This window comes from Lepidothrix coronata, unplaced genomic scaffold, assembly GCF_001604755.1.
Source record: "Lepidothrix coronata isolate B3197 unplaced genomic scaffold, Lepidothrix_coronata-1.0 Scaffold29, whole genome shotgun sequence".
Classification (NCBI taxonomy): Eukaryota; Metazoa; Chordata; class Aves; order Passeriformes; family Pipridae; genus Lepidothrix; species Lepidothrix coronata.
Window position 1 is genome coordinate 4,769,924 of NW_016690209.1, and position 27,550 is coordinate 4,797,473.

At 44.8% G+C, this 27,550-nt stretch overlaps 1 protein-coding gene across 1 annotated transcript in view; it reads left to right on the top strand.

Moving 5' to 3' along the window:
- TP63 (tumor protein p63) overlaps nt 1-27,550 on the top strand; it is a 101,607-nt gene that overhangs the window by 58,156 nt on the left and 15,901 nt on the right. Inside the window, 4 exon segments of the mRNA XM_017810818.1 lie at nt 23,808-23,994; nt 25,644-25,759; nt 26,081-26,190; nt 26,470-26,606. Coding sequence (XP_017666307.1) covers nt 23,808-23,994; nt 25,644-25,759; nt 26,081-26,190; nt 26,470-26,606 — 550 coding nt within the window.

Here is a 27,550-nt window from a genome sequence, read left to right on the forward strand (position 1 = left end):
TCAGAAGGAAAATCTTTAACAATTGAAACTCTACTGAAGTGTTTAAAAACAAAAGCCTTTATAGTCTAAATTGGACAAAGTTTCTCTTGTGCATACTCATACAATAAAACCTTTTTGAAAACCATGCTGCAAAGGAAAAAGCAGTTATTGTTTGTAATGCTGAGATGAAGAGTAGGTTGTTGAGATTGAGTGAGAAGCCCTCTGAACTGGGTTAAGTAAAAACTTAAGCAGAATAGTATGTCTTTTTTTGTGGGAGAATTCCCATATGCCCATGCATTGCAGTGTCTCCTGTTTCTGCAGCAGAAGAAAGCAAGGCATTTCAAAAGTTTGCCACCTCTCATTTTTTTGTTTGTGGAAGTCGTGTGCAGACCTTCCCCACCCACTCTGAGCACAAATAAATAAATAAACAACTACACTCCCTTTTCCCTCTAAAAAAAATATTTGGCAATCACCTGTCACTAGCAGAACCTGCTACACAGGGAAAAACATGATTGCAGTAGGAAAGTAAAAATTAAAATTGTATGTCAGGGTAAGTAAAAGTTAACATTACTGCCAAATGCAAGCTATCAAAAAATGAATCTGATCCGCCCATCCCCAAAAGCAAGATACCACCTTATAAGTCATGAGACTCTTTTTAAAAGACAAACAGGTTCTTCTTACTCTTCCCCAGGTTTCTGAGCCTTTAGGGTGCATCTACTAAATATTTTAAAACTTTTCTTGGTAGTCACGAGAAGGCAGAAATTGCTTTAAGTTTTTAAATGAAAACTGAAATTTATTTGCAAATTTTTGATTCAGCTGAAGAAAGACACCCAACCCTGCAAGACTTGCATAATTCAGGTGTTGGCAATACCTGAGTTTAGCAGTTTATTCTCATGGCCTGCAGTAGGTTGGAGCTGAGCTGGGTTGGTCCTTGCAGGGTTTATTATGAAACACGGAGCTCTCCAAAGCTGCAATCCGCGTTCCAGGCAGGCTCACTGGTTTTCCTGTTCTCTGTAAATTCAGCTGTACCTACAACCATCAAAAAATGCTCAGATTCCAGACTCTTCTTTGCTAGCAAAGCTGGATAATAATCTTTGCAGCATGCATGAAAGCAAGTAAATGGATTGTGCCAATTGGGCTTGGTGGATTTGGAAAAGCTGCATTTTAAGGAAGCTGAAAGGAATGCACTTAAATTAGTCCACACGAGCAATAACAGGTTTCTGTGGTTGAGAGAACAGATTCCTTGGCTGGTCTATCCTCAGTATTTTTATTTCGGGTTGGTTCATTCCATTTTTATTTTAAATACATTCTGTGTCCTTATCCACCTAGTAAAATTGGGAAATTTTTTGCCAGTCTCTATAAAATGAATTAGAGGACTGTGCACAAGCACAGTGAAGGGGCAATTAGATGTGTACATTGCCTTGACTCAGCAGTTCCTAATTATGTGTTGAGTGTTCTCTTAAATAATCTGTTCAAATAGTGCATCATTTCAGTAAGACTGGTAATGTCCAATATGTCCTGACTACTGATAATCTCTCAGTATCTCACCATGAAGACTTTTTCTAAAGGCTGGTGACTTTCCTGATGAACATACAGGTGGGGCTGTGCCAAGTGTTCCTGTGAAATCTTAGCCTTGTGATTCCTTGGTGGTGTGTTGGTCAGTGCAATTTGAGCTTTTCAGTTTCACCCTTTAACATTGCATTTAAAGCTGTCAGGAGAAAGGGAGTGGAAGTGGCCTTGTTATAGGCTTTTGGATTTTCTTGTCCTCAGAGACTCTTAGTCAGCAAAAATATAGGATTTGGCTGTTTGTACAGGGCAGGTGAGAAGGGTCTTTGTAAGAAACTCATTTGTGCAGTGGGTTTACAGACCTCCATGATCCTCAAATTGGTCACCTTCTGGCCACTCTGATAAGAAATGTAGGCTTTCTCTTCAGCCCAGCTGGTTGTCCAGCAAAGTTAATTTCACTGGTGATAAACCCCCACTTGTTACAGCAGAAGTGAGGAAGGGAAAAGATGCTGTAATCCAAAGGGAGAGAAACAATCTTCAAGGAGAAGGTGCAGTGGAGGAGGAGATGGGGTTGCAGCCTTTAGACACAGGCACTGATGCAATGGTGTGAGCTGAGGGCTTGGCTCCTCACCCATCCTGGCGAATCAAGAGCAGGAGCGCTGCTGTATTTGGGCATTTGTCTCAGGTGAGAAGTGGTTCAGATTTGGCTTCCTTTAGCTCTCAGCAGCTGTGCCTGTCTGAAGAGGCTGTTTCCAGTGTGTGTGGGCTCTTGGCACAGGGCAGGTGGGGAGGCAGGGCAGATCTCAATTGCCGCCGTCACCCTTGTGCAGGAAGAGGTGGTGATCCTGTTTTCCTCCTTCAAGAGCTTCTGAGGTGTGTTTCCCTCAGTGTGACATTACAGGGCCTTACAGCAAGGCTGTTGAGGCATATGTAACTTGTCCTAGGTCATCTACCTGGAAAGAGAGGAGCCGGGCTTGTTGTCTTTGAAGGAGGTGTCTTTCTCACGGCAGGGAGGTGTTTTCAAGCTCACAAAGCTGAGAAGAACCAGTTCAGCTGTGAGAACCAGCCAGGAGGGGCCTGCTGGCTTCTGTTTGGGTTTTTATGCTTGAGTGAAATGAGATCTGAGTGCATTAGGTTCCCTTTAGAATGTAATTGTGCTTTTTCCCCATAATATCTTTGTCATGTATATTTTGGTGTTATTACTAGTTACCTTCTTCTGTTATTCCTTACAAGCAGCTGTACAGATCTGTGTAGTAGTTTCTGGAAAATGTCTTGTGATGTGAGCTGTCTTGCTTTTCTTCTTTTTTGTTTTTGTGGCCCTGATTGTTTTGTAAGTCCTACCAAGGCAGTATTGCCTCCCTGTATGAACTGGAGTTTTGCAATATGCTCTCTAATACACCAGTGCCCTCCGTGATGACAGAGCTGCACTGTGGTGCAAGACTGCTCTGTGAGGGACAGTCTGTACCCCACACATCTGGTGATGCCCAGTAAGGATGAGAAGGGAAGTTATTTCATTACTCTATGAATTGGTATCTAGCAGCACTGGGAACTGAAAATTTGGGTTTCCTACTTTGAGTATGTTCTCTCAAACAGCACAGTCGGTGTGGGGCACCCAGCATGCCTGACCTGCTGAGAGAAAGGAGGCATCAGATGTCATGAATGTCCTTTTCTCTCAGCTAGGATTTAGCCTCTTAGTTGCAATGTTTGTGGCTGATTCTCTCCCACTGTAACAGGAGATGAGTTAGAGCTCATTACAAGTGTCCCTGGATCTGAAAACGAAAAACCATGAGACATTAGAACATAGGAGAATGGAGAAACGATGAGGAGGGGTTGTGTCCCCCACAGGGGCAGAAGATCCCTCTGCTGATTTGTACAAGCGGTTTCTAGGTGTATTGGCATCACAATTTTTTTCCCAGAAAATTTATTATAAGGTTTTAGCTAATTTTAAAGGAAAATTCAGAGGGAAAAAAGTAAGTGCAAAAAAAATTTTTTTGGTTCTTAAAGAGATTTTTTTTTTTTTGCCTATATGGAGAGGGAAAAGTGTTAATTAAACATAATTTTCATCAATGCAACTTGCACAGAAAAAGCCCCACCTACTTTCATGAGAAACGAATAAAGAGAATCATAATCCTGGATTAGGTATCTTTCACTACACATATATAAAAACAACACCGTGTGAAAAGGGGGAAAATATATATGTGTACATACACACACCAAACATACCAATGTGCCTCCAGCAGTATTACCAAAGGAATTAACTTTACAAGAAACAGCCACAGCCTGGAAAGAAGCCATTTTTCAAATAAAAGCTGAATGAGACTTGTGGTTTCTGAGAACTGTGAGAAGGAAGGGTTAAAAAAACATTTACAGATAAGAATAGCTGATGTTGGGAGATGAGTGAACATCTTTAAGTAGGGGAGGGTCACTATTTAAATCAGCTTTTCTTTTTTTTTTTTCCCCCCCTTCTCTTAGCTAAAAATTGGCTTCTACTAAGAACAGCATGTAGGATTAATGTAGTACTTTAAATCTTCAAAGTGCTGCACAAACATTACTTCCCTAATCAGCAAACACCTTTGCTTGGTAGGCAAATCAGGAGTGGAGTCGCCATTTTAGAGAAGGGAAACCAAGGCGCCCGAAGTGCCAAAGTTTCTGAAACAGTAGTTTTTTGGAGTGGATTTTTCCCCCCCCTTTATATTTCTTTTTTTTTTTCCTTTTTCGATGCTTCAGTTTTTTTGTAGCATTCAGCATGGGGACAGCCTCTGGGCTGGCTTGTAAAAGCTTCTGAGCTCTCCTGGATTTCACAAGTACTAAAGCATGTAAAGCAACCCTCAGAGCTCAAAGAGGCATCAGCAGAGTTGCCTCCTTACCTTTCCAAAGGTCACGGCACACTATCCCAGAAGGGAGGCAGCGGCTCCAGGGCAAGAAGGGTTTCCTAATAGCTGCTGATTTCCCCCGTAGCATTGATCTGTTTAAGTTAAAATGCATCAACTGAGCACTGTCACAAGCTATTTCAACCCTACAACAAAAAAAAGGTCGTGCAAAAACTATTCGAGTGGCTGTTTTAGTATGTTATTTTTGGGTAAAATATTTCAGGTGGGCTGGTGCAAGAGCTATTGCTCACTTTGTAGACAAAGACTGCCCTTGGAGATGATCATTCCTTTCTTTAGGTCAGCTGAAATATCACATTTGTCATAGATATTATGTCCCTGCCAACTCGATACAGAGCACACAGTGCTTTGGCAGTGTGCTGAGGCAGCATAATTCTGTGTGTTGCATTGGTGGTGCTCCGTGTGCTGAGGGCTTAGCTCCAGTGCTTGGCAGACCATGTACTGTGAAGAAATTCCTACTTTGTTTTAAAAAGAAGTGTCCTGGGTAGGGATGCCTTCTGTATAGAAAGAGCATGAACTTTATTATGCAATGGAAGTCTTTTCATGAGGTTTTGCTGTGTGCAGGTGTGTCAGATTTGTTATTGTAAACACAGCAGGATAGCTACCCTAGTAAGAGCTTAGATCCTCTTGCAAATAGACCTGAGTATTGATACAAACTTTACCGTTTCCAGTTGGTAAAGATAACACTTAAACATTGGAACAAAAGTTGGTGGAACCGCAGAAGGAGAGTACTACTTCTTCCTCATTTTTGGGGGGTTTTTTTTTGATGTATTCTATGAGAGTGGGGGTTTTTTGAGGAGAGCAAAATATTACTTGTTTGATAAGAAGGAGTGTTTTATGATCTGCTGATACACATTAGCTGCTGAAATTCATCTAAATTCAGCTTTATGAAAAGTTGAAAAATGTGCTACAGGAAACACAGGAAAACAGCACTCAAAGGCTGACCTGGCTTTCCTAAATGCATGAGACAGGACTTGGGTCTAAATTTTCTGGCTCTATTGTTTTCCCCATTAGCCAAGATGGCTATGCTGCCTTGGGGCTTTCCTCCCTGCATGTTTTGTGCCCTGGGGTGCACCACGCTCTCCTCCTGGGGAGAGAAGCCACCCTGCCAGGAGATGCCCTGCTCGGGAGCAGCAGATTTGGCTCCCAGCCCAGCCTCGGAGCTGCTCCTGTGCTGTGATTTAGATGTAATCTGGGTAACGTTGTGCAAGTTATTCCCTCTGCCTCTGCTCCCTCTCTTCCCCCTTTCTACATACTTACCCTCAAATCTGGGACTGTGTCAGGATGATCCTGTGTTGTAAAATGCTTGGACCCCTGATGTGAAATGCCTGAGGGGGACAGCTGGACACTGCTGCTTGCTGTGTGTACCCTATCAGTAGCCTTAGCTTTCAGGCCTCTTATTTTGACTTAGTTACAGGACATTAGAGTCTTTCTACAAACTAATTTTTGAAGCAACCAAAATGTATCTCCAGGCTAAAACTTGAAGCCTAAGTGCCTCTTGGGTTATTGCTTCCCCTGTTTGAGATCTCGAGCTTTACTAGCATTGGTCCTACCAGGTGTGAAAATTACTGACCCAGCAGCCGTTTGGGGGCTGTGGGAATAAGGAAAGCCTCTTCCTGTTACATAGACAGAGCACAGTGCTGTACCAGCTGCTGTATTAGCTGTGGTGCCAAGCCTTGATGAACTCACCCTGCCACTTGTCGGGTCTTATTAGCTCAAGTGTGTGAGCTGTGGCAGGGACCTGACTAGTTCCTGACCTTGCAATGGGAGCAGAGTGAGCTCAGGCTTGCTATTAAACCTGCAGCCAGAGCTCCTTGGACCCCCCCTTAAAATGCAGGGCTAGAAGAGGTTCCCATGGGGAAGGATTGGGAACGGTGCCACTGGGCTTGGTGCCCAGCCTGAAGGGTGTTTGCAGAGCCGGCAGCGGGGCAGGCAGAGCACCCGCTCTGTCTGCATTTGAGCATCAGCACTGCCATGGGTGGGAGAGAAAAAGTCTTCCCATGAGATGTTTGTCCAGTGTCTGAGCACTGAATGATCCCTCTTCATTAATCAGCAGGGTGGTGGCTGGTTTTGCAATGAGTTCCTTGTCTCCCATCTCTTCTCCTGCAAACCTCTCGTACAACTCATTCTTAGTCATTTTTTTTTTGACCCATCCTTGGTGAGTTCTTGTAGATGTATGAGCAAAGTGGACTTTAACAGAAAAGAGCCTGTGCATTTCTAAATATCGTACTAAAACCTCTTACAGTATTGGCACTCAAAAGGAAGTGGTGAGGCCTCTAGGAAAATCTTCAGAAGAGTTACCATTAGTTCTGTAAGGTTTGACAAAGACAAAGCATGTGGACTGATTGCTTTGCAATCAGTTTCTGTAAGGAATTCATAAATTTGACCTTTATTTGGCATTCCCTTTGTGTGCTGACTTCTCTGATGAGTCATTTTTGCCCATTTCCTTTGCCATGCCTCTCAAAAGGGCTGCGGAGGTTGGAGTCTGTCTTTCTGGGCTTGTTTTTCAACAGACTGATCTGTGTGAGATAAAGATGGGGAGAACTGGCTTGCTCTGGTGCTGCTGGTGTTCAGAGGGAGCACTGCAGCATGGTCCCTGGCCGACAGGAAGAACAGCTACATGGGCAAGACGAGTTCCAGGATGATTTTGCAGGGACACGTGCTGGAAGAAAACCATTTCCATGCTGCATGTCTTGATGTCGAGAGCACAAAACCTCTCTGATGCTGTTAGTCACTCCGCTGATCCCAATCTGTTTAATGAGGCTATTTTGTTTCAATGCACTGATATTCTGATGCGTGTTTTGCAGCTCATTTCAGGGAAGCTTCCAAAACATAAACTTATGAGGTCTTCCTCTGAAGTGAGATGGCTTGGTAGCATTTTAAGTGTTGATAAATCACCTGTCCAGGATTGACTCTGTTGGTTAGTGATTGGGAATGACTCACTTGCAACCGCTTCCCTCTTCACCACACAGGTCTGAGCTGTTGCCAACCACCCCCTTGCCTCTGAAAGTCCATCTCCTGGGGTGCACCTTACCCTGGACCCCCCTGGGTCGCACTGTGTCTGCAGTGTGACCCCAGTGTAACCTGCTCGCTGGGGAAGTCAGCATTTCTCCGCTCCCGGGAGGAGCAGAGCTGAGCATGCTGACTGCCAGAGAGTAGATGGTGCAGGATGGCCAGGCATTTCTGTGTGCTGGGGGCTCTCTGGCTCTGGGCAGCTTGCTGCCTCCAGCCTGCCTGGCATGGCCGAGCAAGAGTGTAGCAGTTCACTCGGGTTTTTTTAATGTTGGTTTGTTGTTTTGTTGTTTGTTGTTTTTTTTTTTCCTTTTTCCACTGGCCATACCAATCTGATTACACCTTCGAGGGATCATCTGCCCCTAAAGCTTAATTAAGGAACTCTTGTCTGACTCGTCACTGACTCACCTGCCACTGTATGAGCTCATGTCTGACTTGTCCTAGGAAGATAGTGAAATATGTCAGGCTTCTCTGAAATATAGCAGTTTTTTGTTTTATTGCATCCCTGACATTGCTGTTGGCTCGTGCAGAGGTGAACAGAAAGATGACTGCCCTAGCTTGGTTACTTTTATCTAAACTTAGTCGCTTGCCTCTTTGTGCCTTGAAAAACCAGACGGGGTTTTGCTTGCACAGCTGTAGGTATGTTAGAGTTAATAAAGAAAAAATATTAAAAATTAAATAACCTTTGAGTTTTGGCTTCAGGCAAAGTAGGTGAAATGATGTGTTTTGGAGATGAATGCTCTTGCAGGAGGCAAGATGTAGCTTGCAGGAGAACATCTGCAACCAATCCATTCTGTATGAGATGGGGCCAAGACTTGTTTGTATCTCAGTACCTGTTCAAACATGTTATAGCACAGCAAAAAAGAGGTTTTGAATGCATTGAGGAAGGGTGGGTAAGAAGGGAAAGAGACATCAAGCTGAATGTTTGCTTAATAGCTTTGATTTCTTCATTAAACTTTTAAGCACTTTAATAATTTGATTAGCTGCTTTCAGAGCACTGTAGATTTTTTTTTATTACATTTTTTTTTTCTTTCTTAAAACAAAAAAAACTCTACTCATCTTGGTGCTGTGAGATGAGCTTGCTTTCTGGCCTGGAGCAAATCTGCTGTTTGCTACTTCTTTGTACCCTCCCTGAGGACTGCCGGTGGAAGGATGTTCTGTAATTCATTGATCAAAGACAGTGCAGAGACTCAGTTACCAGGCTGGCTACCTGGACCCCAGAATGCAGCTTCCCAGTCAAATGCCCCTTGCCAGCTACTCCCATCCTCATTTTTCTGTAGGAACTGAAGGTAGCATGAACATCTTGCAACTGCAGCTTGCAGAGCTCCTTCGCCTGCCTTTAATTGCACACTTGAAATGCCTCTTTCTCAAGGCCTGTGGCAGCACAGAACAGTTACATGACTCAGGAGCAGCTGAAGTGGTGAGGTTGGCAATAGAGGTTCTCCTGCTAAGGTTGTCATATTATCCCACTGATGTTTCTTATACTGACCTCTGTGGCTTTAGTTTTTTTGTAAGACGACCCCTGAGATGCACATATTGGTTTGCATGTGTAACTAAGGTGAATTTTGAAGGTGCAGACTGTATATGACTGGGATCTGTTGTCATTGGAGTGTAGCAACTGTTACTTGGATCTTTTTCATTGTCTTGTGGGCTGGATTCCTTCCTGGGGAGCTGAGGGGAACTGATTTGGTTTGAGTAAGGTGGACAGTGTGAACACAGTAGCTCTAAAATCCTATCAGAGGAAAGGGACATGTATTCCAAATGTTCTGTCCTGCGTAGAGATGGGGTAGTAATACTACCTGGGTAGTGCTTAAAACCAGCAGACTGCTTTTTTTGTTCCTCCCCTTTTCTCAAACCAAATCCTGCTGTGACTTTGCCAGAAGTGCTTGTGCAAGCGAGGCAGTCCTGGTCATGTGCTGATCTTCATCAAGTCCTCAACAGGGAAGCAAATTAAAGAACTGCAAGATGCACAAATGCCTGTCCTCTGCCTTTGATGTAGACAGAGCTCTTCCACTCTACATTTGCTCATCAGAGGGATGTTCATCTTACTGCTGTGTCTTCACGCTTTTGTCAAGTCCCTGGTGACTCCTGGTGCTGCTGTTCACCTGTGTTCCCTGGCTGGCTACCAGGAAGGCCTCCTACGGCTTGTCCACACTTGGCAGGTAGACACACATGCTAGGGATGGCCTTAGGCTCTGTGCAATGTTGTGTGGACTTGCAGGCTGTACCTAGAAAGAGATCTGCTGTGTCTGTGTGGTGCTGCAGCAACGGGCAGGGTTCATTGTCTCTGGCATATTGTGGCTGGAATGTGATGGTTTTGGAGCTGTGCAGAAATGGCTTGGCCATGCCTGAACTCCTTTTTGCTGCATGTCAGACACTGGGTTAGCATGTGGCCAGCCAGCACTCCCTGCAGCTGCACTATGGTCATGCCTTGAGCAGGAGCACTGTTTGCTTTTGCCTTGCTCTGCAAGAAGTATCCTGACCTGGAGAGGCAGTCAGGGCTGTGTTCAGGTGCAGATTATACCTCACTCCCCCATGCTTAGGGCTTCAGACAAGGAATTTTGGTGGCTCTCTTGTCCTTCCTTAAGTTTGTTTTGCTGGACTGCATGAAGAGCCTAATGTGTATTTCAAGCTGCCGAAATGGGTCTTTGTACTGATGCACTGGTGTCTCATGCAGTCTTCTTCCTTCAGATCTGGGTTGCCGTGACACTTCTGAGAAATAGCAGAGCTCATCTCTGGAGAACTTTTCTTTTGGGGAGAGTTTCCAAAATGGTTGACTGCCTGGGGTTTTGTTTCCTTGCTTAGGAGCTTCCATCCCAAAATCACTGAGGAAGGTGGCTGAAGCCACTAATGATACCTTCTTACTCAAGCATTGGCTTAATGCTCCAGTTTTGTCCCTCATCTGTGCAAACATTGTCTTGTCCCCCAAAGCCTCTCTTTGCTCTTTCTCTGAGTTGGGTGATATAATTATGCCTCCCAGCCCACTACTGCTATGTGAAAATGGATTCCTCTTGCTTTTGCAAGGACTTTTCAAGGATCTTGCTCTTTGGAAAGTCAGCACATGGAGAAGCACACATCAGCCTGTGTGGGAATGGGGTGGGGGGTGTGTGTGTTTTGTTTTGTTTATTTCCCCTTGGCTACACAAGCAGCTAAAACCTGTAACCTACAGGAGTTGGAAGCTCCATGCAGAAAATTAGCTTATGTTGGTAGAAGAGTTGAGATCACATTTTTCTTGGCTAATTAAAGGATTAAAGGTGCAGAGATTTAGAGCGAACTGTCAGAGTGCTACAGAAGAGAGCCTTTGATGGTTGAATCCGACTTGAGATTAAACAAATTGCATTTAAATAAGAAATATGTGGCAACAGTTACAGTCTAGCTGGGCCTCTATCGTTTGCTGTCCTCCAGGGTCAGGTAGCTGGTGTGCTGTGGCTAGGGCTTCTTTTCCCTTACCAGCTTGCTTCTTCCCAGGTGTCTCCCCCTGGATTGCTTCAATCTGTTGCATCCATGCTTTGTAAAATGGGCTTTTTTTTTTTTTTTCTAACCCAGTGCTTTGTGCAGAGGAGCCTTGCACTCTACCTTACACAATAATGATCTGCTGCCCATCATAGTAGTAGCATGGTCACATCCTTGTGGTGTTTTTTGTAATATCTCTGATCCTATTTAGGGTTTTTCTGCATCCTGGTGCTTTGTTATCTGCAACTGGAGAGCTAAATATTTCTCTATGGACTCTTTTCTGTTGTTCGGTTGTGAAGCTGGTGGATGGAAAGAGTCTTTTGGGTTATGTCAGTTGTTTACTGGTGTCTTCCTCTTAGGGGTGGCTGATTAAAAGTCTGGAGATGTAGTTGGCTTCTGTAGGTTCAAAGTCCTTGCTTTCTTTGATGTCAGTTGATTTTCTTCAGTGGTCTACACTTGCCAGTGGCTTGCCAGTGTTAGTCCCAGCCCTTCTCCTGCCTTTTCATTTGGATGGCATTAAATTCAGAGCTGCTAAGGGGATGTTTTTAAGTGTTACCCTTGATAGCACTTGCAGTAGTGAGTCTCATGAGCTTCATGGTAGCTATCTCAGAACAAACCTCGCTTTCTGCAAGGGCATCTGTACAGCATCATGCAAGGCAACAGCATGTTCTGTCCATGGAGACTTTGCACCTTTCTGTAATGCATCACGTATGAGCTGTAAGGAAAATGGGAGTGCCAGACAGTGTGAGCCAATAACTTCTGATGTTGCAACTGTCTTGTTTTGTTCCACTTTGTTTTATTTATTTTTTTTTTAGGGAGGAAGGGGCTTGCCTTTCATTACCTGCCACCCATATAAGATCACGAGGGAGTTTTGTTTCTTTTTTTTTTTTTGTTGGGAAGATGGAGAAAATCACAAAATTGAATCTGGTGAAAAATCTGCTGGGATTCCATAATCACTCAAAAATATGGCATTACTTACTAATTGGGTGTGGTTAGTTGGGAAATCTGACTTTAAAATTATGTTTCCCAGGGAACTATTCCTGTTCTCATTGTTATCCAGTAACAAAGACTGCTTTTTGTTTGGGAAAGCAGTCTTACTTTGAATGGGCTAGGTATTCTCACAAAGCATCTGTTGCTTGGGGTCTTCAGAGCTTGCAGTTTGCAAATGAAGCAGTGTACAGGTAGTAAGGTCTGCAGGGACAAAGAACTATTTGGTGTTTTCCTTGGAAAGCCATCTTCAGGTTGTGGTTGCAAGGATTTGCATCTAAATCCACATTCATTCCTGTTATGTTTCCAGTTAGATCATCCAGAGGACATAATTATCTTTGTTACCAAGTCAAATAAATCAATTACTAAGTATTGAGAGACTTGATGTAATCTATTTGCAATAATTTATAGATCTGTTAGTATGTCATGAAGTATTTTGGCAATCATTCCTGATGAGTTTACCTAGCAGGCCTGTAAAGTGCATCCAGGTCCATGCAAGCTTGCTTTATACACTTGTGCTTTCTTGCTGAAGTTTCAAAGCAAACTAAAAATCAGAGATATGGACTGTGCTGTGTTCAAGACTTCCATTTCTTATGTGATATTTTACTGCACAGTTTCCTTTTGGCTTGCATGTCCACTGGGGTGTGGTTTTTCTTTTAGTCTTAGAGGGCAGGAAATGCCAAGCTGAAGATTGTTATTTCTATGAGAGATAGGAAGGACTGCTGCTAACATTTTGCAAACTCATTGCAATCCCTTTCTCAATGCTGCTCTACAGAACAGCTTTCTTCCCTTAGCTGTTGCAGTTGCATAGCTTCAGGGCTGCTGGAGAGCATGAGAAAAGGGGAGAATACCCCAAGCCTGGGATAGGCTTGTTGCTCTTCCTAGCCAAGAAGATGCCACAGCATTGACCTCACTAGCTGCCTGGGGGTGAGGTGTTTTGGAGGGGATGTCTCCATGGCCTGATGGCTGCAGCAGCCACACTGCTACGCTCCCCGGCATGGAACTGTATGAATTGTTTCCCACGGCATGTAGGAAAATCAAGGTCTCAGTTCAGTAAGGCACTCGAATGAGTGCATAACCTCTAGCACGTGAATATTCCCAGTGAAATCTCTTGGGTTCTGTTGGAGTCAGCAAGGCTGCTCCCAACCTTGAAGGTAGGCATCTGTTTAAACACCTTGCTGAATCATGTCTTGCCTTTTTAAGTAGGCTCAGGAGAAACCACATGAGTTGACTTGAGGACTGTGCTTAGCTAGGTCATTGAGGATGGAAGGAGAGGGCTGAGAAGGGGGAGGATCTGGGTAAAATACAGATCCCAGAACCCTGCAAATGCTGGTAATACCTAGTGACTGTGTTCTCGTTTGACTTTCTTGACATTCATCCCCAAAGCTTAATTGTATGAATAAAAGGTTTAAAGGTTTGACTTAGTCACCATTCATCCTAAGTATGCTGGAGCTGCTGTCATGCTTTATTGATCTAGCTTAGATCTGAGTTACTGCATCTTTATGTTCTCAGTAAAACTATGACTTGCTCAGTTAGGTGTAATTTTTGTTTTGCCTTACTAATCTTTAAGTTTTCTCTGTGACTCAGAACTAGAGTATGGCCTCGTTGGGTCAGTAATTGCAGAAAACAGGGATGTTTGCAGAAATGATTCGGTTCAGTTCGGATCCTCTGTCTTCTAGGAGGAGGAGAGAGCCCTTATCTGATGGTCTTCATACAGAGGAAGAACATCTGTCCCTGGTTGGTGTCTGCACGTTAGTTTGTTGCCTCGCTCACCATCCTGACCAGAAAAGCTTTGTTGGCTTTTCACTTTAATTGTCAATGAAATGCTCTGCAAGCAGGAGGACAATATTTGCATAGATGTAATTCTGGAAATTGAGTGTAATGTGATCAGGAAATGGGACAGGCCCTGGCTGTTATCATGGAAGAGACTTGCTGGTACCTGCACCTTGTTTCAAATGTAATAAGATCTGACTCAGTATAGTTTCCTGGACGTTAACAGAGAAGACTCAATGCCATTTTGGCAAGGGACTGGTGCTAACCTTTCTGCACAGGAACAAAAGAGATTTCTGGCAAATTCATAAATCTGTTCTGAAAGGGCTGCTAACAGTACACTTAAGATTTAGAGGGAAATGGTCTCCCTTGGAGCAGAAAAGCAGGGGCGTGTGTGTGTGTCTGCTTTCAGGACTTTCTTTTTCTGAGACAGAAGCCAAGGAACAAGGCGCTTGTGTGCGCTGCCAGTGAAATCTCACCGGGAAGACATGATGCTACTTGCAAGGTATGCACAAGACAAGACCAGAGGCGCCGCAGTGCTTGATTACTGTCAAGGGCTCAGTTGGAACTTGCCTTTGCTCTTTGGCCTGCAGCATTTATGTAGAAATTGGGGACGCTGCTGCTTGCTTCCAAAGCTTTGCCTTGATGGGCCCTGCCCACATCTAGGCAGGGAGGAAGGGGGGGGCTTGGAGCTCATGAAGTAAACAGGAAAATTACTCACCTTAATGATGCATTTCACTGGCACTGCCACTTTGAGAGACTGTCAGATTTAATGCTTTCTGTCTTTCCTTCCATCACCTCCCATAGGTGTGATTAATATTTTTTACAAGGATGAAGTGGAGAGGTATCTGTACTTTCTTTCAGGGGGAATAAATGGGGGAAAGCAAAGTGAGTGGGAGAGAAAGGGGATCACCTTTTTCCATCTGAGCCATTTGGTCTTTGTCGAGAGCGCCCATACAGAGTAGCGCTCACTGACTGACTTGGCTGGTGGACCCTTGTTTTATCAGAACATTCCAGTTCACAACTGAGCCTACTGGCCTCACAGTTAGCTGCTGGCCCTGCTCCATGGGGTGCATTGACCAGTTCCCCACTCCAGAAACAGTCAGGGAGCAGTCCTGCACTTGGTAACAGCATAAGAGATGTAGCACTGTAGGAGGGCAAGGAAAAAAATACAAATGATCTGTATGTGAACTTCTTCAGGGATTATTTGGCCTTTTTGTAGAGTCCATTGGATCTAAACCCTAAGTCAAGAAAGAACGAACGGGATAGAAAATGTATCTGGGCAAAGGTATTTAGCATGAGAGGTCAGAAGACATTAAATCTGGTTTTAGTTTTGAATCGCTTTAATTTTCTCTTCTATATCAGAATGAGCATGCAAAGACAACTGGTTTGCATCTCCTGTCAGTGACCCAGCTAGGAAGATGGGCCAGTATTTGACACACATACTCTTACCCTTGCAACGTGCTGACCCTGTGGCATTTTCCAAGTAGGACAGTCCTTTGGCATGAGCCAGAATTTGGGTGGAAATCTGTCACCATCTAGCAAAGTGTCCTCTTTCCAGGGTGTTGAGTGGCTTGTCCAGTCTGTGGCAGAGTGCCTGATACCTCTGAGTCTGACTCTGCCTCTGAGTTGCAGGCTTGGGATGTTTCTGATTGAAAAGACTATGTTGCCAGACCAACCTTGTTGTGTTCTTTTTTTTTTTTTAATGTGTTCTATCATCCAGCTTGGCTTCCCTCTGCTGTAACAGCTACTGTACTAGTGACTCATTCACTTTCCTCTGAGTTATTAATGAAATCCCCTTATTTGCAGATGCGGGAACTAAAAAGAATTTTGGACTTAAGCCTTTAATTGGGCATTTTCTTGTACCCTGCTCCTTCTCCTTGATTGTTAGCTGGTGTGGAGCTATCTGAACCTGTGGCTATATTCCAAATTTCTAAGGACCCAAAGCCTCTATCTACTCTGGGAGGGGGCTGCAAGATCTTGACCTGCTTATCTGGGACTTTTACAGCTGACTCACATTTTTGAAATCAGGTTAGATTTGGTGGGAGCAGACATATTTTGGAGAGGTTTAGGATTTTTGCTTCGCTGTTTAGTTTATCTTAATTGAGCAACCTTCATGTACTACTGTGCTGCTTCCCTCCTTACAGATGAGTTCATCACCCTTTGACTTTCAGCAGGGGACAAAAGTGACAGGGGGATGCACTGAAAATTAGTGTGTGATTACTCCAGACAATGTTTCCCCTAGCTGATTAGAGTGTTTGGAGTTCGGCTGGTAGGATGGAGCATGCCATAACACGTGGACTTTGAAACAAGTGAGATCTAAGGGAAGGTAATAGGAAACACACAGCAGCTTTCCTCTTAGGCTGAACCTGAGACAGATGACTGTAAGAAAGTTTAATCCCCCATGCTAATTTAGGAGGAGGTTTGAAATGGCCAACCTGGGCTTTACTTAAAGCAGTCCATGAGCGGAACAGGTTTTGGTGCTCAGTATCAGAGGCCAAGGCACGTGAGTCAGCAGCAATATGTGGTGGGGAGGGTTTGCTGTTGGGAGCCTGAATGTGTTCTTTTTAGTTCATTTCTGGAGTCCTTTGTAACAAAAATCTGATTCCCTTTAAAATACAAGTCGAATCAGATCTTTCTTAAGTTCAGGGTTGGCTTCACAAAAGCCCTTCTGCAGAGGCATACTGACTTAAGCAGGTGTGATTAACAGTGCTGCCAAAAGTTAAGCTTATGCTAAAGATTTTTTTGCTAAATCAAGTCCTGGAGGTTTTTACCTGCAGCTTTGGTGTACACAGTCTGGTGTAATGAGTAGAATTGCCTGGAAGGACTGTTGCTGGTTATGTCATTGTCGCAGTGTCTAGTTGGTGTGATGCTTGAGGTTGCACAGTCAAATTAGTTTCATGTAAGCAAACACATGTAGTCATATGTGTACTGTCCACTCACATTACCTGCAAGCAGGTGTGTGTATTTATATATAGATGCAAATACTTGTAGCTTCAGTATAGCCCTTTGTTTGCAGTGGGTTACACTCTTGCTAGGAAGATGTGAAGTAGCCACGTGTCATTGAGAATCATGGAGAGAAGAAATTCAGTGGAGTTATTCACAGAGCTGCTTCTGCATTCACTTTAATGGTTAAAAATTTTGCCCTTGAACTTTGCTGGTTTACTAATTAATGCTCAATTACTGAAGTGGATGTTTTTGAAATCCAATTTTAAGTGACTTTAAGCCTAACTTTAATCACTCCTCATTATTCTGCTGAAATTTAACACGTCATAGCCTTTAGGTGAGTTTGGGTAGCATGAGAGTGGACTTCCTACAGTATATATTTCTTAATGTTATATCTCCTGTGGCAGGCAGGCAAACAGGTTGCTTGTTTGTTGTGCAATTGTAATACAGAAGCCACTGGGAGACCGAGATATCGGGGAAGATGATGTTCAGCATTGGGTCAGCTTTGCCTTTCACCAGGTTCATTCTCATTTCATACCTTCACCTCACAACATTTCTGGTCAAAGTAATCTATCAGAAATGCAAATTACTAGACATTGTTAGCATCTGAAACTTGTTTGGTACTGCTGCAGTTTCAGTTTAGAAAATAGCAGAGAAACTGGACACAATACACAAGCAGCATGTGAGCTGGCTACACAAGCTAAGGCCATTTGACTGCAAGAGTCGTATGATTTTGGTTTTTAAAGAAATTAATTTCAAAAAGGTTTCAAATAATAGACTAGCAAACTCACAAAATGAAATCATAAAGCCTTCCTTTACACCCATCACTTTGTATCAAAAATAAGTGTAAAGCTTGCCTCTGAAGTTTTCAATCGGAGGCTTTTTCCTCTTGAAACAGGATACTTTTCAGTTAATTATTTTTTGTTGTTGTTAATTTTTAAAGTGTTTTCAAGCTGAACTTGAAGAGGTCTTCAATTGTTGATGAAGCAAGTCTGTAGATATGAAACCGAAATGTGAAGTTTTCAAATTTACAACTGTTTCACTGTGCAAAAGCAATATGGGAAATTATCAGTATCATTTCTGCTATCATTGTGGCTTTGCTGACAATGTTCTGTAGAGATATTCCTAAAGCAGATGATATATCCTGATCAAGGTAGTTTTGAATTAAAACCCCTGGGAAGCCTCAAGCGAGACGCTAAGTATTGTCATATGAAGGAGTGATCTCATTATCCTAAAGATGGGAGACACTAGCAGATACTCTGTATTTGATATTTTGGGTAATTTCAGGGGGTAGCATGACCACTTCTGAATATCCCCATCTCAGCCTGCCTTCTGAGTCGGGGTGTTTGCGGGGCGGTGGAAGGGGACTGGGGGGGAGCGTGGCGCAGAGGGAATCGCATCGTGCGTGGAGGGGGAACGCAGAGCTGTCTCCGTCTGCCAAGGCAAGGGGGTGGTAGTGCCTGTGTCGGAGGGGAAGAGCTGCTTTTCTCCCCCTTTTTGCACCTTGCGATGGCACAGTGGAGCCCCAGGGGAGCGGTCCCCAGGGGAGCGGGCGGGGCGCAGCGGGCAGCGGCCCCTGAATCCCTGTCCGCAGGCTATGTTTCTCCGCTCTCCTCCCTGCCACCCCTCCCCTTCCCCGTTTACCTAAGCAGGTCAACACACACACACGCACATATATATTTATTTTTTTGCGCTAGGGTTTCCAAGGCGCAGCAGCAGCTGCCGGCGCTGGGAGTGCCGCCAGCCCCGGGGCAGCCCCGACACGCTCCTCCCTCCCCGCGTCTCCCGCTCCTCTTGCGGTTTCCGCGGCGCTGCCGGTCCCCACGCACCCGTGGGTCGCGTCCCCCCTGGGCGCGGGCGGGCGGCCGGGGGGACGCGGGGCCCACCTGCCTGATGTCAACATCCCGGCGGGCGAGGCCGGCAGGAATGTGCCGCTCCCCGCCCGGCGCAGGTAATTAATCCCCGCGACTGACAGGTGGCAACAGGCGGCCTTTGGCTGCGGCTCCCGGGGAAAAGCGCTCGGAGGAAGGATTTTAATAGCTCGTCAGCACCGTTCGTGCGCGCCTGGCAAAGGCGGCGGGGACGGGGAGGGGGCAGAGGAGCCTGAGGGGGAAATGAAGTTTAAGTCTTTGCAAAGGCGGACGCCCTTGGGTGATTCACTGCCCTTCCTCAAGAGGGAAGAGAGTGTGACAAGAGTTTTTCCTTTGCCCCGGGGTGGAGAAATTTGGTAAATGTCTGCAAAGCACTAGCAGGGCTGCATCAGCATCCTCTCCGGCTGCCATCCTCCCGGTCATCGCAGGATGGCTTCCCTTGCAGATGGGGGATGCTCACTGGTACAATGGACTGTGAGGCTGGGGGTTGTTGCCACACATGGTGGTTCAGTAGGCACCCGAGGGGCTGATGATTGCCGGACCTGTCAGCTGTGCCCATGGTTTGAATATCTGCTATGTCCAGTAGCAACAAGCTGCCCACTTTTCTCTGAAGCCTAGTGAGATAGATGACTTTAAACTGAAGCTACAAGTCAGCTAGCAAGTGGTGGGGTTAAGGTTATGCTGAGTTGAAGGTTAAATCTGGAAGGAGACATCCATGTCTGCAGTGCTCCTGTTAGAGCTCTTCTTTGCTGAGTGTCCTCTGGATACAAGTTGGTTCTTAAGTGTGTGTGTCTGTGTGTGCACACATGTATTTCTAATGTGCCCACACATGCTCCCAACAGTTTTTTGTGAATGAAAAGATAAATCATTATTTATCAAAACAAAAATGTTTAAGGTGCTTGAGTAAATCTCAAATTTTATTCTTAGTAGATAGCTTCCTTTCTTTCCATTACCTCTTTTCTCCTAAATAATTAAAACATATGCAGATTATTTTCTATTTTTTGTGACTCTCCTTGTTTTCACCGGTGAATACTTTGGTGGAGGTAACTGTTGCTTTCCCATTCTTCCAGTCTGTTCTTTTCATTTATTTTTCCCTTCTTGGAATTAGTTTGATAGGGGAGAAAGCATAGCTGACTGATATAGCTTTGAAAACATCAAGTAAAACAAATCTAGTTAACTGAGTTGAACTTGACTGCTTGAAAGAAGTTTGAAAAAGATTTTAAAAACCTGTTGAACTGAGCAGAAGGGACTCAGGGAGCTGTAATGCAGTAAGCCAACCTCTGGGATCACCTTCAAGTTGACATCCATCAGCATTTGTAGTGCTGACTGAACCCTGCTCCTTTTAAAGATTTAGGAGCCATAATCCCCCGGCTAGATCAGATGGTAAAGCAGATATTAGAGGTAGATTTTAAAATGAGTGTTTGGGGGATTTCACTGCATCAGAGTTTTGCAGGGGAGTTGAATGCTCAGTGAAAAGCCATTGCTTGTATTGCACTGAGCATTCAGTCCTTTCTAGCAAATATTCTCCATTTGAGAGTCGAAAGTGTTTTGTTTTCTCCTTTAAACCCTCTGTTGACACACCTTCCGGAGAAGGGGCTTACTGAGAAATCAGACAGGTGTTGCCTGATGGTAGCTGGCTTGTGTATATTGTGATACTGAATTACCAGCCAGGGTGCCAAAAGTGGGTAATACAGTATGTCTGCACAGGCAGGTGGGGAGAGCAGAGCTGCAGGCACTGGAATGTTTTCATCTTTCCTTTTAAAACATATTATTAAGCAAAAAGCTAAATTCACAACAGGCAGCACTTGAACCCCAAAGAAAAGTCTGAGCTAAAAGCTCTTTCCTCTCCCTCTTGAACAGAGGACACGTTGCCAGAGTCAACTCTTTTGTTTTAAAGGACTTTCAGGTCTCTGTCTGGTGGAAGTGGTGTTTGCACTCCTCAGGCTGTTGGCACAACTTCTGTTCCTGCTGCTAGATAATGACTATTGTTGTCTTGTTAACTGATAGGCTTGTTTGTTGGATTGAGCTCATTTTTTATATTTGCGCTCCGAATTAATTTAGTTTTCCTACTTAAGTGTGTTGATTAATAACCATGCTTTGGATTTCTGGGAATTACTTGTCTCATGATCTTACCCCTCACACATGAAAACAGTGGCAGGGGGACACCTCCTGCAAGGTGGGGTGGTTTGGGACCACTGAGGAGCAGCAAGAGGGGCTGATCCTTGCTTGCAGGCACTATCTGAATGCACAGACAGCTTCTGCCTTGGGATTTTTTTCTGAAGCGCATTTGCTTTGAAATCTATCTACAATATCCTGTCTTGCTCTGTGGATATAGCGATTATCACTGATCCAGTACGAAGTCATCATGACCTAGTTGTTTGCATCTATTTGTGCCAGTAAGTGGCTGTGTGCATCAGGTTACCCATGGTTGCAGCAAAGTTGGCAGGGTGGGAAACTCGAGCCCCTTACTGTCTGACAGCAGGTACCTCGTGGACAGATTTACACCAGTGTTAAATGACCGTCCGTTCAGTGATTACACGCTTGCAGGTGGCTGTGCCTGGGTAGTTGTGAAATCATGGCTCTATGCCATGTCTTCAAGCCCTGTGCAGTGCCTGTGAGGCTTGAACTCCTTGCAGTCGGGTGACAGAGGTGGCTCAGCCCTCCTACTGTCTTGTTTGCCTCTGCTGAGCACTGCTGCTTGCATCCCCATGCCCTGACCATGTCCTGAAGCAGAGGTGAGGCTCCTGCTTAGCCTCCTTTTCTGACATGCCAAATTCAAGGTGTTGGTCAGAACCTGCAGTTCTTTAGTTTACCCTGTGTTTTGGGAGCGTATATATATGTATATATATTTCTTTGTTCGACAGGCTTGTTCATTAGCTCTTGGCTGTTTGCTTTTTGTGAAATTAAACTTCAGGTCTAATGCCTCCCTTGGTGTTTGTAGCCAAAGGGGCCTGACAAGTAGGGGTGCCAAGGGGTAGATGAGGAGCAGATCCCTTTCTCTGCTGACAGAGGGGCCATGCTGTTTGATCAGGAGCTTCAGTATTCATGCTGGTGTGGGGTACCTCACTGTCCTTCTGAAAGCAGTGATTTTTCCCCCCCCCCCTTTCTTGTAACCCCAGCTTTCTGTCTTTGAAGATATTATACATAAAATTACAGTCAACACCACTAGTCCTGCCTGGTGACTGAGGGGTGTGTATCTCCTTCCATTTGTTCAATTCTCTGGATGCCTGCAGACACTGGACACGTTGGCTCCTGGCGTGTGCTGTGCCCTCCGTGCACCACTGCTGTTCCATATTTGTGCTTTCATTTCAACCCATCACCTTTGGGTGCCCAATTTCTTTACACTTCAGTGATGTTAAGGCATCCAAGTGATTAGTTGCCTTTTTGAGATTTTTGAGGCTTTCTGTCCTTGAAACCTTCACAATGCTATGAGCAAACTGATATATTGAAGGAAACAATTCTCTACATATTTTCTTCCTCTTTCACATATAAATGATTCTTCTTCTACCTCTTGAGATGAAAAGACAAGATGGTGAGCTCACTCTTACCTTCAGTGAGGAATTGCTTTTTAATTAAGAAACAATAAGGAATTTCAGGTTTAAAAGATGCATGATATAAATCACCATCTAGATCTGTTTCGCAACTTTTTTTTGTAATTGTTTGGCATGTTCCCTGTTTCCGCGGGCTGGGTAAATCCTTTGTGGGTTTAATCTCTAGCCTGCAGGCACATATAATACATTGCACAATTTGGCCTTTGCATTTTAAAGAAATCTTTTTTTGTAGCTTAAATACATGTAGCATCTTCTCTGCCACATGGCAGGATGGTGTTGAGTGAGGAGGGAAGAGACTGGCTTATATTTAATCCCCCTCTCCTACCCAGTGTCTCTCCCAAGTTTGGTTTTTCCTGTGTTAGCCATGTGTACACCACTTTGAAATGCAAATAATCCCTGAATATAGCTAACTAATCCTTTTGCTGCCACGTCATCCGCCACCCACCCATGCACACGCTGGCTCTTCCCATCCCAGTGGGGTGGATGGCCCAGTCGTGCTCTTGACCAGTATGAAGCTGTTGCTGCTCTGTTTGGACAGTTGGGAAAGGGACTGTATTGGCCCATGGCTGCTAGACACGTTTTTTTGGGGAAAAAAACCCCAAAATCACCCTGGGGCTTTCACTTTTCTTTCTCTGCAAGAATTGAAGACATGGAAATGGGGAAATGCCAGCAATTCCTGTGAGTTACATTGTTAGAGTTACTGGGAGAGCTCTGCACTCCTCAATGTCTGAGCACCATGAGAAAACAGAATACCTCTGGAGTGGGGTACTGAAAAAAAATACCATACTTTCGAACAACCTTGTACAGCAGGGAAGACCGGAGTGTCTCCTTCATGGGAGACATCCAGGAAAATGGGTTCAGGTTATGCAGTACTGAACCAATTAAGAGTTCCCTTGCAATCCTCCCTGGTAAAGCATGTGCCTTTATTTCATTGAGGGGTTTTGAAAAGAAACCAACAACCTCAGCCTTGATGTGTTGCTGAGTAAAGGTTTCCAGATGTGAACACACTTCAGGAAAATGCTGCATCGGTGTTACTGTTTTACTGGAGAACATCTTAAGAGAAACCTAATATGCTCCAAAAGAGCACAGTGAACAGTATTTCAGGTGTTCATTGCATGGACACAGCTTCCCTTTTGGAACCAGATGCAGAGTTTTGCTCTAGGTCTCACTATTGACCTGGTTTCTGGGTTGTTCGACTCTTCTGGTCTTTGAATATTTGAAAAAAAAAAAATAACCTTTTCTGTGAATGTAATGCTTTGAGTTTAGAAGTGAGGAGATTGCTACAGAGGTGCTCAGTAGATGTATGAAATGCTTTTAAAAGATAACTGAAATGTCAGATTTGATACAACTCTCAAATCGGTCAGTCTTGCTTTCAAGTACTCTTCAGTCCCAAGGTTCATGTTTTTATTTCATCTCTCTGCAAAAGTAGAAGCGTTTCTTAGAAAGCAGGGTGAAACACTTTACGTATGTGGTTTCCAGTGCTTCCAGGACTACAGGGCCCTGTGAAAAGAGTAGCATCTGTTTTGTTAGGTAGGTAATGGATGTCCCTTGGAAGAGAAGAGGTGTGCCCAAGAGAAATAAAGACTGTGTTTGTGTAAAGGAAATGCTCTTTATCTGATGTTTTTGCCTTTGGGAAAACTAGGATGTAGATTTATGCTCTGCTGCTTTAAAACAGGTAAAGGTTTAGGGGTTTTGTCACTTGTCTGGAAGTGTGGCTGTTGTGCAAACAAGTGCAATGCAATGCCTTGGTGCTTTCAGTTACATGTGCAAACCCATCTCCATCCTTCTGATGTGCCTCCATCTCTAGCTGACCTTCCTGACTCTCTTGGTCTTTTCACCTTTCAGTATTCCACCGAACTGAAAAAGCTGTACTGCCAGATTGCCAAGACATGTCCCATCCAGATCAAAGTGATGACCCCACCACCTCAGGGAGCTGTCATCAGGGCTATGCCCGTCTACAAGAAAGCTGAACATGTCACTGAAGTGGTCAAACGCTGCCCGAACCACGAGCTGAGCCGGGAGTTCAACGAGGGTAAGGAGGGCAGTGCTTTGCTGGCTGCTGACTGGCCAGGGCAGGGATTTGACAGCAGCTTCAGAGCAAACCTTCTGGAAGCAGACCTCTGTCCCTCTTGTGCAGCTTTTTATTTCCCATGCTTAGCAGGAAGCGTCATACAATACTTTAGCTGTCCCTGTGCAAGCATGTCCTTGGGAAGAAAGTACTGAAATAAACCCCATGCCTGCCCAGGTTGGATGGATGTCTGTCCCCATGGCAGGCAGTGTCCCTCTGGCAGCCTTTCCCTGCTCTGCTTTTGCCCCTGCAATGAGAAGCAGCTGTTCTTGTGCTCAGGAATGAGCTTCCATGTCGCTGGGACAGGGATCTAGTAACAGGATGCAATATCATCCCCAGTCCTTAATCCATGCCTCAAAGACAGAGGGGCTGTTTATCTCTAGCAGGACAACACAAAGTGCCAGCATCAACTGTAGGTAACCTTCCTGTACACTCACCACTATTGGGTCAGTATTAATGTTATAATCTTTTAGTTGCTTCTCCTCATGTTAGTAAAGTAGCAGCTGCTTTTAAAATGCCCTGGGGTTTTCTGCCAACTCATGGGCTGGGTTCCATTTTGCCTTGGCCACTTAAGTTCACATAAGTTCAGATGAGCATCTGTTTTATTCTACGTGCATAATTTATCTCCTACTGTAAAAAAACCCAGTTGGTGTCAGTTATCAGGATGTCTTAGGAGCCTGGATCCCGTTGCTGGTTACAGAGCAGCCAGCTAGATGAGCCCCAAAAATAAGCAAGGACTTGTGAGTGTAAAATCAATGAGACAGTTCTTCAAGACAATTTTTCATAATAGAAAGTGCTTTTCGAACAGAACTGGATTTTTTGAGTGTTGATACCTTTCAATAATGGAGTTTTAAGAAAGAAAATATTAAAACTATAAATTCTTATTCTGAAATAGTTATTGTCTAGAAATATGCTGTATTTTGAGTAAGAAACAAATAGTTAATACACAAAACAAATTCTTGAGATGAACCCATAGTAGGCTTCTTTCCTCAGAATTTAGTTGTCTGTTGTAGAAACACTGAAGAAAACTTCTAGAAAGGAAACTTTTAATTATTGGAAAGTGGCCTAGGAACCAAGAAGATCATGTTGCCTTCTGCTGCTGTAGGCAAGCAAGATTTTTCAAGCTGACTGTTAATTAAATGCATATTTCTCTTGCTGCTTGAATCCTTTTTAGCTCCTTAGGATCATGACTGATGAGAGGGAGCAGAAGAGGGCTAGCAATTGATGGGGAAAAGAGTAGAAATTGAAACTTGAAGGATTTTGCTTTGTGTATGCATTAGAGGGAGGAAGAGAAAGGCTTTCAGCTGATGTGAAAATCCATACAAATTCTGTGCTGGAAGAGCTGCTGTTTACATTTGGGCTCACTTAGTCTGGGATCTTGGGAGGCACTTGTTCAAGTTTAGTCACAGGTGCCCAGAGTAAGCTTGAGAAAGTCCATGTTGCCTCCGATGTCTGGCATAAGGGATCTTGGGAAGGGTTGCTTTAAGGGCTGGGAGGCACGTGCATGCTCCGATAGACCTCTGGGGCCAGAGTTCCCTTTAGGGAACTCCCTGCACATGACCTTGCTTCACTGAACAGTGTCCCTTGGTTTTTTTTCCTCCTTACCCTTGCAGGGCAGATTGCACCTCCCAGCCACCTGATCAGGGTGGAAGGGAACAGCCATGCCCAGTATGTAGAAGACCCCATCACTGGCAGGCAGAGTGTGCTGGTCCCCTACGAGCCGCCCCAGGTACGTTGTGAGCTCAGGGTGGTGGTGTCCTGGTTACACGAAGGGGTGGGGATTGTAACCCTAGTCAGAGGAGTTGGGATCTTGTGCTTTCCCCATCCTCGTTACAATGAATCCCTTCTTCCTCTTTGTCAGAAATGAGCTATTAAACACCCTCTTTATCCCTTGAGGGCAGGAATTCTTCATTTCCTTTAAGGAAGTCTTGTAGTGGGGGCCTTTTTCATGCTAGTCCGATTGCAGCTTGGGAAATAAAAGAGGCCAGCTTGGAAAAAGCAGAGCTTTCCATCCACCATCTCTTGTGCTCATTCCCTTTGTCTCATCCAGGTTGGTACTGAGTTCACCACAGTCTTGTACAACTTCATGTGTAACAGTAGCTGCGTTGGAGGGATGAACCGTCGCCCAATCCTTATAATTGTGACTCTGGAAACAAGAGAGTAAGTAGTGTATCCTGTGTGTAAACCTTTGCTGGAAAGGTGGCCTTCTGGCTCCTCTTCCACTCAGGACAACATTCCATATCCTTAGGAACAGTTTGATTCAAGGGGCTGTGGGATTTTTTTTAGATTTTTGCAGGTGGGAGTTGCCCAACTCCTCGGAAATCCTGACTGGGAAGTGGGAGGTTTGGGTCCGTCTGCATAGTCTGGTATGAAGCTGAGGGGTGCTGCTGGCCTGCATCCAAGATGCCAGCTGATGTTTCTTCTCACCTCTCTTCCCAGCGGGCAAGTCTTGGGCCGCCGGTGTTTCGAAGCCCGTATTTGCGCTTGCCCAGGCAGAGACCGCAAAGCAGACGAGGACAGCATCCGCAAGCAGCAAGTCTCTGACAGCACAAAGAATGGTGATGGTACGAAGCGCCGTAAGTAGCTGGCAGAGCTGGGCAGATTGCAAATTGTGCTGTCACTGGGTGCGGTGCGTCCCCAGTGCTTGTGCTGCAGGGACAGGGTGGTGCTGTGCATGGGCTTGGGGGCAGGAGGACGTCAAATGTCTGTTCTCCCGGGGCGAATCAGCCTAAAAAAGGAGCTGGTGTTCACAATACAGTGTTTGACAAGCTGGGTTTGTGGGCTCTCTTACAGCACTGCCGGTGGTGGCTGTGGGGCTGTTTATTTGCCACTTTCCAATTACATGCCTGGAACTCAAACAGCTTTTTGAACCTTTACTTCTTGTTTGAGGCTGTGCTGTTATTCTCTGCTTCATCCAGCCAGAGGCTTGTGCTGTGGTATGCCTTCAGCCACAGGGATCTAGATTAAGGCTGCACATAAACCCTGCTGTGCATCAGAGGTGCTCGGGCGAGCAGCCTCCCTCTGTGCTTTAAAGAGTGCAAAGTACTCATCGGACATGCAGGATGTGGAAATCCAGCTTTGGTTTCCCATGTACACTCAGTGATGGCACAAAGCTGATCAGCAAGGCAGCATGTTTTAATAGGAGGCATATTGGAGTATGGCTTCCTTTTCTCAGTGAATATTGAATGTTCCCTGTCTGTTATCTTGCCTTTGTGGATCAGTGATTCACCAACAGCTCGTGAGCACTGTAATACCAAAACTCACAGCCTTTAGAGGAAAGTTCTAAACATGACTTGCTGGGGTTTTGTCATATATCCAGCACTGTTTGGCTGATGTGTTTCTCCAAATGGTATGGTCAGCCAACATCTGCCTTATGGATCCAGGAGAGCTTGCGAGCACAGTTCTGGACTGGCTCAGGCAGAGATCCTTTCAGAGCACTACAGATCTTAGCTGGCCATGCACTCCATGTCTCTTTTGTATCTCTTTTTGCCTTCTTCGTCATACCCTCCTTCCCCTCCTC